The 11,388-nt window shown below is 38.3% G+C and overlaps 1 protein-coding gene across 1 annotated transcript; it reads right to left on the bottom strand.

Moving 5' to 3' along the window:
* Positions 1 to 2,999: 2,999 nt before the first annotated feature.
* On the bottom strand, positions 3,000 to 4,459 carry LOC121482229 (ubiquitin-conjugating enzyme E2 N). Its single transcript, XM_041740036.1, has one exon. It carries the CDS (start codon positions 4,431 to 4,433, stop codon positions 3,975 to 3,977), a length of 459 nt encoding a protein of 152 aa, XP_041595970.1. The 5' UTR covers positions 4,434 to 4,459; the 3' UTR covers positions 3,000 to 3,974.
* Positions 4,460 to 11,388: the final 6,929 nt, after the last annotated feature.

The raw sequence follows: 11,388 nt of genomic DNA on the forward strand, positions 1-11,388 counted from the left end.
ATGAGTGCTGTCATTCTTTTTGTGACAAATCCATCCTGGCTGCTTCTTACCGCCTTCTTATCACTTAAGAGTTCATCAATCAACACTGAGAGACACAGAATCCAGGTGCAACCTGTATCCCTTCTCCAACATTTGATAGATACATTGTCAACCCCAGGAAGGTCCCCGCAAATTATTTTTAAAGGTAAAATTCTTTTCAAAGGGCTCGGCATCCCTGCCATTTTGAATCATATGGTATCCGAGGTGGATGTGGTTATTCAGACAGCAACTGTATACTTAAAATCCTTAAAACTATAGGAAGGGCTTGAATCGCCGGTAAACTTATAACCATGATATCTCATCATTTAATACCAGCTTGTCATACCAACTGTACAAACCTTGCTTTAGTCAATGAAAGGTCAATCTCCAGTGCAAATAATTTGAATAATGTGTCTTCCAAAAATCTTTACAATTTTCTTTCTTGTATGTGTTCATCATCATTCTGAGGCCTCCACCCCAAAAATGCTTTGAAAGGATGCCTATGTTTTAATAGAATTAAACATATTCTTTCAGAGTTTAAATTTGATTTTCTGTCCCAGAGTATTTTTTTTTAAGATTTTATTTATTTATTCATGAGAGACACAGAGATAGAGAGGCAGAGACACAGGCAGAGGGAGAAGCAGATGTCCCACGGAGCAGGGAGCCCAATGCAGGACTTGACCTGAGGGATCATGACCTGAGCTGAAGGCAGATGCTCAACCACATAGATTTTTTTTAAACTCCTAAATTACCTTGGCTGTCCTCTGATTTATTAAAATCACTGTATGAAATTTATTTTTTTTTGTAATAGACCCTTCTTTCTCATTTGTTATGTCTCCTCTCAGCTTTATTGAGGTATAAGTGACAAAACTGTATACATCTAATGAATACGACATGATGATTTGCTAGGCAGGTACACTGTGACCTAATCACCACAAGCAGGGCACATAATACATCCACCACTTCCCTTAGTCACTTTGGGTGAGTGTGTGATGAGAATACGTACCATCTACTCTCAGCAAATCCAGCTAAATGCGTAGTACTATTAATTATAGTCACCATGTTCTTAAACTTGTAGAACATTCTTCGGGTAATTACAACTTTTAAGAGACTTTTTTTTTTTTTTAATTGAAAGCATGATCAACTTTATTTTTGAATCTGGATATTTGCTTATGTGGAGTACTCTGCACGTCCCACACAGTGATCCCACAATTATTTATTACGACCTGCTGTTTTGGGACACCCAGGTGGCTCAAAGTTGATCCTGGGGTCCTGGGATCAAGTCCCACATCAGACTCCCCATGGAGAGCCTGCTTCTCCCTCTGCCTGTGTCTCTGCCTCTCTCTGTGTGTCTCTCATGAATAAATAAATAAAATCTTAAAAAAAAAGAACCTGCCCTGTTGTTCACACTGTATCTTTACTATATGGCTGCGTACAGAATGCACACTCATGCAAAGATGGTTAGAGTTAACAGGACAGTCCGACAAGTATTGCCCTGTGCTTTCTCTGATCCACACGTCTTCCAGAGTCTTGGGAAAATGGCTTTTTGGACCCTTGGATCCAAGTCCAAAACGTAGCAAAAATCATGTCTTACTGTTTCTGACAGCCCCTCGGAAAAACCCAGTGGGAATAGATCGTGTTATAATTATCTACAAATCTATCATCAATTTTATTTTCACAAGTTTATGAACTATAAACAGTGTGTGTGTTTGACACTAATTCATTGAAGGCCCGTCCTAGCACATCTTGGGACTTTTTTTTTTTTTTTCACCTTAAACGTTAGAATTGAATAAATATTTTCTGGTATAAGGCTCACTGTTTCATTCTGAGGTCAAGCTTCCAGAGGCATCAGCTCTCTATTCCAACAAACCAAAGACACCTAATTACAAAATATCCCATTTAGACATGTTCCGGTGTCTATTAGCAAATGTTTCCATTGTGCTTCACATTTGCCCGCGACCATTAACTGCTCGTCTACTTCAAGGGCAAACGAGACGCTGTCAAAGTTCATTTGGCCATCCACTGCAGGTTACTGACTTCTGCTAAGTGTTTTCTACGTGGCTTGTAGAGAAAGAAATTCGACAATTAAATTAATAAAAGTTCCCCAACTTTACGATCCTTTGAGCAGAGTGATCAGAGCTTGTCCACGACTTGGATAAAAGAAACTAACAGGCTCTGTTTTTTTTTTTTTTTCATTTGTGTGGTTTTTTTTTTTCTTTTGTGTCTTTGGTGTTTTGTTGTTTGTTGTTGTTTATTTATTTATTTTTTTTTATGTTGAAAATGTAATTTAATAGGTAATTCTTCATCTTACATAGAAGCACAATAAAATAATATACCACATTCTGAAGGAACTCCAGAAGTTATGAGAATCAAGAGTGGGGTAAATTCCGATGGGCTACCAATATCCATTACCTTAAACTGCAAGAGACAAAACTTCCAACCCACAGGTTAACATGTAATGTACATCCTTATGACTGGCTACACTGATGACTTACAAATGACAAGGACCAGGAATTCGATATGGAGAAGGTGAGGAAAGAACAGTTTTTTGAGGAGAGCAACTCTCAATGCAGAAAAAATTACTATCAAACAATAGGAGCTCCCCTAGCAAATACTGAAGGATGAAAAAGAATCACTAACTGAGGATTTGATGCTCTCAAAGGAAGAAACCTTTCAGATGACACTTTCGCAAACTGGTTGCTTGAGATCTTGCCCCTCAGGTCTATAAGGAAGACTCAGAAATGCCTCAGCAAACCTTGAATGATTATCACATTGGTGTTTCCTAAGAGCATGCACCAGTGGTTACACATGAAGTTTTCAGACAAGAACTAAGAAAAAGGTCATATCCCAAATGCCAGACACAAACAAATGTGGCACAACATGTAAGTCCCATACAAAGTCGGTCGCAACTGCTGCTTTGCTGTGACTCCCCTGTACAGTAAGTTTCAAACATCATGGCAAGACACCAATGATCATCTAACTAATCAGACAACGCAAACATATTTATTCAAATTTTTAGGAGGTAAAAAAAATAGCAGATACCAATGCTTTATGCATGCTCAGGGCCCGCTTATAAATACTCCATTCAGTGATATCCTAACACAAGTTTGCATCAGTGAAAAGAAACTGGCAAAATCCACCTCTTGCCATTCAACATGTCAGATGGTGAAGACCAAAACAGAATGTTCCATCAGTTTTAATTTTTAAATACGATTGTCACATTGGGAAAATGAAATAAACACAGTAAAATAAACTGTACAAAGGCAAAGTAGAATAACAAAAAATATTTTACTAAAACATAAGATTTACAGAAGTTTCCAGACAAGCCATACAAAATGGTCACAAGCTTTTTCTTGAAGGAAGGATTCTACACTTGACAGCAAAGTCACAATGTTATTAGTGAGGGCTGTAATGTTTGTTTAATGTTCCCATTTTGGTTCAAATAATCAAGCTTGTCCATCTACAGCGTCTAAATAAAGTTAGACTTGGCTAGAGAGCATATTCTAAAGAACTGGTTAGCTGCTTTTAACCGATGCAATTAGATCACCATAAAAGGGGGGAAAGGAGCCCATAAAATTAAAACTACCTCTCCCCCTCAAAAATAATAATAAAGAAAAACACCCACACCCCTGCAGCTAACCCTGACAACTACCTTCATTCACAGTGCTTTATACTTAAACCATGATGGGGGAAATGAATAAAAGCAGAGAGGGGCCACTGCTTTTAAACGTTTCACAACAATCCAGATGGTACTTCTAGCCTCTGCTCATGCTTTACAACAGTGAATCAGGACAAGACATAGATTTGCTAATGTGCATTTAATCACCAAAGGACTGAAGATGTCTGGGCTTTTATTCTGTAATGTTTCTAAGACTGTGTCCATTAAATGCAAACAAAAAAGGAAGAAGTCTTGGCAGAACAGGAGAAGTGATGCACACTTGATGATCAGATCGATTTTAAATATTATTCATGGCATATAGCCTAGTCCATGCTCTAGCTGTTTCTATGGCTTGGGCTTCGTTGGTCTTCCACTGCTCCGCTACATCATTTGCTAACGGATCATCTGGATTGGGAGCACTTAACAAAGCCTGGATCGATAGCAGAACTGTGCGGATCTGCAGTGCTGGGGACCACTTATCTTTCAAAATATCTAAACATATTCTTCCCAACTTGTCTACATTAGGATGATAAATTTTGGTCATGAAACGTACTTTAGGGGCTGCCATCGGGTATTCTTCTGGAAGGAATAGTTCCAGTTTAAAAGTCCCTCCCTCAAAGGGGGAATCCTGGGGGCCAGCAATGACCACATGAAAATAACGGGCGTTGCTCTCATCTGGTTCTGCTTTAATGCCAGGAACTGGTTCTGCCAGCAAACGCTGGGTTTCCTTGATAATCCTGCGGGGCAGCCCGGCCATCTTGTCAGATCCCGAGTTCGGCCTCAGCTCTCCTGTTGTTGTTTAATTCATTATCTCCCAGGTGAAATCTCTTTCCAGGGTCTTTTTTTTTTTTTAATTTTTATTTATTTATGATAGTCACAGAGAGATACAGAGAGAGGCAGAGACACAGGCAGAGGGAGAAGCAGGCTCCATGCACCGGGAGCCCAACGTGGGATTCGATCCCGGGTCTCCAGGATCGCGCCCTGGGCCAAAGGCAGGCGCCAAACCGCTGCGCCACCCAGGGATCCCTCTTTCCAGGGTCTTAATAAAGAGAAAGTCAACAAAGAACCAAAAAGACAACAGTAGGTACCTGATATTTCAAATATTGCATTTTTCCCCCACTTATGGTCTAATTCTCTTTATCTCATAGTATTGAAGTCATGGAAACATAAGATTTTTTTTAAAGACTGGAAATAAAGAAGGGGATAAACGTGTTGTAAAGCATCTGCATTGAAACATATAAAATTAGTTTTTACAGCTTCTCTCTCTCTTATGCTCTTTGTACTAAATAAATGTTCTTTTTCGGTAATTTTGGCTTTGTGAGAAATCAAAATTCCTTTAAATTTCCTCTCAAATCTTCTTCTTACTTTATCTTTATTGTGTGATAAGTCTAGAAAAATAGAATTCATACAAACTAAGTCAACTGCCAACTACAGGTGCCTAGTAAGCCGTAGAGCTGACTTTTCAATTAAGTTTTGTATATGTGTACAAGACCCTTCCTTCCTTCCTTCCTTCCTTCCTTCCTTCCTTCCTTCCTTCCTTCCTCCTTCCTTTCTTCCTTTGTTTTTCAGAGGTAGAGTTTTACCTAGTTCATTAGGTACGAATTTCCAGGAACGCATCATGGGCTTAATAAATCTGTCTTCTTTGAATGAAAAAGAATGTGATACTAGGAAAGCTAGTGTCAGATGACATTGGAGCATTTTCTGCTTAAACGATTGGGTGAACACTCTTCTGCTTAAATACTCTGCATTTTTCAGTCTATTTAGGTAAAACACTTTTCACAATTTAGAATGAGTCTCTGCATTGTTCTGTGAATCCTGAGTACACTGAGGAGAATTAAAAGGAGAAAAGTATAAATGTCTGTACATAATACATATATATTTATACACATAGGAATAGACAAATGATAAATGTATATATTATATATGTATACACAGGAATGTACATAATATATAGTAATATATACATAATATATGTATTTATATAGATAAAAAGTGGCTATTCATAAATACACATACACAGAAATACACACACACACACACACACACACAGACACATACATGTTCCTGCCCAAAAAGATTAGAATTACAGTGTCCATATAATTTTTCCTAAGTTTTACATACTTGTGAAAAGAAGAGTTAGTATTTAAGGTTTATTTTTCTTATAACCATTATTTAAATATTCCCTGAGGCTGTCTTTACTATTCCTCTACTGAGAAGTTCAAAAAAACGTGAGTCAATCAAATACAGTACAGAAGTATGCTATTTTCAAAGAAAATACCATCATCAAGTGGTTTCAATGTAAACATATTCCTATAATTTCCAAAAAACTTAAACTCTTGGAACTCAAGAAAAAAACACATTCAATATCGTTAATAGATAAGTAAACTATATATTGCAAGTCCAAATCAATACAAAATTACCAAACTCAGTTGATAGAAATATCAAGTTCTGGGTTAAGTTGTAAAGAAAGTGTCTCAAAAGTAGAGATAAAGACACATATTGGCTCCGTGTTATTGGAGGTGAGTGGAAGCATAGTTTGATAGGCGTCTGCAACCTAATGAGTTTTCGATGGCACCAGCAGCTGGTAAAGAAGCATACCAGAATATAGAAGAATCTATGATAAATCACAGGAATCTGATAACACAGTGTAAGCCAGGACCCGGGCCACACATGAAACTTGCTCTCAAAACCTACTTCCAAAGCTTTCACCGCACTGAAATCTCAGGGCATACCAGCCACTGACATTCTTTCCTTTATGAATTAAGAGACACGTCCAGTTAACAGACTTGCACCCTGGATAGGCGATGTACGGTAGGAAGCCGTGTTCACAGGAGTAACAAGGAGGAGATGTGGTCAGGAGTTCATGCAGCCGAAGACAGGAGCTCAGTTACACTGTACGATTCTATTCAGAGTCACACATGACAGATACAGGCACAGGGCAGTGGTAGTAGTGGTGGTAAGTAACCATGCAGGGGGCGAGGGAGGAGGGTGTGCGGCTCTGACCAGTGAGATGCTGTGTAAGCAGGCAGGGGGCGAGGGAGGAGGGTCTCCTTACTCAGAGCTGAAATGCAACACGTAGTCCTGACTCGTTTGTGTTTAAAGGTCCTGACACCGCAAGGCGGAAAAGTCCCTGTGCATATGGAAACAATGACACTTAGCCGGGATATGGACAAGAAATGCAGCTTTTACATAAATCTTTCATTTCTACTCTTCTCGTTTTTTTTAATGTCACCTCTGCTGAAATATACATGAATTAAAGTGAGTTTGAGGAGCGCTAGGTAAGAGATGAAGACAGACGGTGGACGAGACATAGAGAAGGGGAATATGAAAAGCGGAGGCAAGTGGATTATTTTCGGCTTTGGGAGGGTCTTAAGGGTTTATACGAGAAAGTGACTCTATAGGAAAATGTGCGAATGTGAAGGATCGCAGTGGGATGCTGACGCAAACACCAACAATGGTCCCATGGAAGTGTTATTCTACAGGCTGCACTTGGCCAGGCATGAATAATTAAGTCATACATCAAAAACTCTAAGAATTATGTAAAAGAACATAATAATTATGTTCATTGAGTCATTTGCCATAGTCAGGAAATGAAATTTTATATATGCAGTAAATGCATGATTATATATAGCTTATATACAGCATATAGATTCTTATATATAGTTTAAAAGCATATACATGTCAACTTAAATATAGTTTAAAAACATATATACTAATAAATAGTCTAACATTTGTAATTGTTTTGATATATCCATCAAAGTATTTTTTAAATAAACACTGTTGTTCACATTTTCCAGGTCATGAAAAAGCATGCTTTTGAACACAAATGTGTTTTTTTTTTTCCTTCTTCTCTGGAAATAAAATCACAATATCGTATTATAGGCTCCCACCAACATTACTCATTCATATGAAGTTGTCCTCTTTGTTCCAAATTCCTTTGAAGTTAAGAGATGCTATTTATAAAAGATCTATAGACCGTGCCTTAGTTAGAGGCCATTCTAACAGGTTTTAAAAAATATATTTTAGGGAGATGATTCACTACTGTAGCACTGATATAACATATCAGGTGGACTTTTCCCCTTTCCTTTCTTATTTATTATAAATTAATATGGGGGCACTTGGGGGGCTGAGTTGGTTGAGTGTCTGACTATTGGTTTCAGCTCAGGTCATGACCTCAGGGTTGTGGGATTGAGCTCCTGCATCAGGCTCTGCACTCAGCATCGAGTTTATTTGAGATTCTCTCATTCCCTGTCCTTCTGCTCCCCATACCGCCCTGGCTCATGCAAGCATTCTCTCTCTCTCTCTCTCTCTCTCAAAAATAAATAAATAAATAAATATTTTTTAGAAAATAAAAATAAACAAGTAAAATATTATGTACTTTCTTTTCATGAACATAAAACTCAGTCAACTATAAAGAAAAGCAGCAGAGTCCTCCCCGCTCTAATGTTCTCCATCCCCTACAAACAGTGTGGCTGTTTGTCATCTCACTGTTTTTAGATGCAGATTGGATAGATGTGGATAGATTGGACAGATTCAGTCATGGATAGATACCACGCATCATAACAGGTATCTAAGTTAAGATATCTGCAGATATATATTTAACGATTACAGTTTTAAAGTAAACACATACAAGCTAGAGGCAAACAAAGAAACAGAAATTTATCTAATGATGATTTTAAGTAAGAAACCAATGCGGTAAAATCCTATTTAAGATGCATTAGGATGGAAGTCACCATAAACTGGGAGCTCTGATGGATTTAAAAGTAGTAAAAAAACCAAAATGTGAGGGTCTATCAAGGCTGCAAATAAATGAGAGGATGAAGGACATGTCAAGCAATTTCCATCTTCAATAAAGTCAATGCAAAATTATGAAGTCCCATTTTTTGACAATCTCAACCTAAATAGTTCAACTCAATATTCAACTTACAAAAGCCATTTTATTTGAATCCCACCTGAAATTCCCACTGAGCAAACCTCAGCTGCCTTTGACAATGGACTCTGCCATTTGCAAAGACCCAAGTCAACGCTTATGCATTAATGTGCATGTTCGATACGGCTTGGGTGATGTCACAAATTAAGAGCATGCCCTTTAAAAATCTTGTGAGGTAGTGCTTTTTTAAAATTTTTAATTGAAGTAGCATTCATATAATACCCTGTTTCCTTCAGACAAGGTAGTGTCTTAAGAAAGAACATGTAGCTCGTATCTCAGCCTCTAGATTTATTGTTTATTGTTTTTAAACAATAATTCTTAAAAATGTTAAAAAGCTTGAAAACTAACTTTTACCAGCATGCCAAAATTAGATATTCAGTAACATCCTAATATTATCTTTTTCTCGGTGACCAAGATATAGAAAGGCCTTCGTGTTCGAGTATTAACGGTTAAGTCTGAGGAATGCAAACTTTGACTCATGGAGCTAAGTCCTTCTGCAACTGAACGGCATTCTTTAAATACGATTTTGAAAGGGCACATTATAGATTCATTAGAAGACTTTTATTATGTTTTTTTCTGGACATTTCCCCTTAGTCCAAGCACTATAATCTTGAGTACAGGACACACATGACAAAGGACAAAATTCCAGACTGGTTTTCCAATCTAACCAATGTAGCTTAGACATTTCTGACTCAAGAAGGACATTTAGAAACGTGACTGCAAGATGCGGTGATAGGTCTCGTCGATGCCTTTTCCTGTTTTGTCCCCTATAATATTGTATCGGGTATTCTTTGTGAATAACTATCTTTTTTGCTGGGTATGCAAAATGTGTCAAATGTGGTGGACATAAACTAGAAGAGGCATCCGTAATGAAAGGAGAACAACTGCCCACGGGCAGTCTGACGCCAGAATTCATGAAATTTATTTCCAAAAGATAAAACACCAAGTATGCGTCGGTAATATTTATAGGGACGCAAACTCCTACAGATTTCTCAGTTTGATTAATGTCTTATCAGTATGCAAGCAGGGAGAGGGTTATGTTTGAAATTAGAAGATAAGGCATTTATATTTGCTATACCAAGATGATTTTTCTTTGATTAGACTAATTTCAGGTATAGAAGTTCAGACTAATCAGAGGAAATATGCGTGCTTAGTAGTCTCCAATAAAAAAAAAAATCTAAATTTATCCTCACAAAGCAAGAATAATACACGTGATTCCTAGAACGTCAATTATGTACGCGTACTCCGATTCTGGTCCTGATGAGTACAAATGAGATAATTTACGTTACACGTATTCATTTTCTTTTTCTTTGTGTCACAAGGCAAAACTGGTAGATATGATTTGTTCCCTGCTTGGCTACTTATGGAACGTCGGCTGTATTCCACAACGCCAAATATGCTCGTTAGGCCCTAGGGTGAGATGGATTTCATTCGTCTGTGATGCCCTGTATTCCGGGGGCCATGGTCAACAGGCAATATCTTGGTTGGTGAGCCAGTGCACCTGGATGAGCAAAACAGGAACTGTGGTTCTAGGGCATATGGCCAGGGCAGGTAGGCATGCAGGCTGCTAGGGAGGAGGCCGCCCCGGGAATAATGCACGAAGCACAACAGAATTAAGGAGGAAGTGCATCTGCATGCTGCCACTCACAGAAAACCATTTTCATGGATACCGTGGTGTTTCCCAGACCCACTTCCTCACAAATCACTGAATTTCCCCCCTCGTAATATCTATTAACATCTGCAAACATTTTAAGAAACGCGGCTTTCATATATTACATTTGCTAAACGTGGACGTTAAGTCAATTACATTCCAATGAGATGGAGGCCGGTGTTTTTTCATTCCTCCCCATGCAGATTCAACAACATATGTTTGCAGCATTTCTATCAAATGTTGTTAAACTTGGAATTATTTTACAGCTCCTCAGAAGGGAGTAAGTGATATATGAGCCCAGAAGTGGTATAATGCTTACATATGAACAAATATCGATTTTTTTTAAAGCTAGCTATTTCATTAACATTTTTCATATTTATCATATTTATCATTAACATGATAAAAGACACATTCTTGCTTAGTTTATGATCGACACTGATTTTGATGCATATATGTGAACATATACACATGTATATATTTAGGAAATATCGTCAAGAAATTCCTAAACTGTATTTCTTCTTATAGCCTTGCTTTATTTTTTATTCTTTTTATTTTTTTAAATTTTATTTATGTATTCACGAGACACACACACACACACACACACACACACAGAGGCAGAGACACAGAGGCAGAGGGAGAAACAGGCTCCATGCAGGAAGCCTGACGTGGGACTCAACCCCGGGTCTTCGGGATCATGCCTTGGGCTGAAGGCATCGTTAAACCGCTGAGCCACCCGGGCTGCCCTATAGTCTTGCTTTAAAATATCACCTTAATTCCCTTTTCATGTCTTGTGCTTTGATGACAAGAGACAAGTAGTAACTGAAGCCGTTTCTCTGCTGGAAGACAAAAGTTGGAGGTTCAGTAAGATATTTTTAGTCATTGGCGGCTAGTATGGGCTGAATGGTGTCCCTCTGAAATCTGTATGTTGGCGCCGTCACCCTAAGGATTCGCAGAATGGGACTATATTTTGGAGACGGGGGTCTTTAAAGAGGGGATTAAGGTAACACGAGGTCAAATGGGTGGGTCTTAATCCAATGTCACTTGGTGTCCTTGTATGAAGGACATAGCTATGCACAGAAGGATGGTCTTGTGAGGACGTGGAGAGAACCCAGAGTCTACAGGCCGGCCGAG

Source organism: Vulpes lagopus, chromosome X (assembly GCF_018345385.1).
Source record: "Vulpes lagopus strain Blue_001 chromosome X, ASM1834538v1, whole genome shotgun sequence".
NCBI lineage: Eukaryota > Metazoa > Chordata > Mammalia > Carnivora > Canidae > Vulpes > Vulpes lagopus.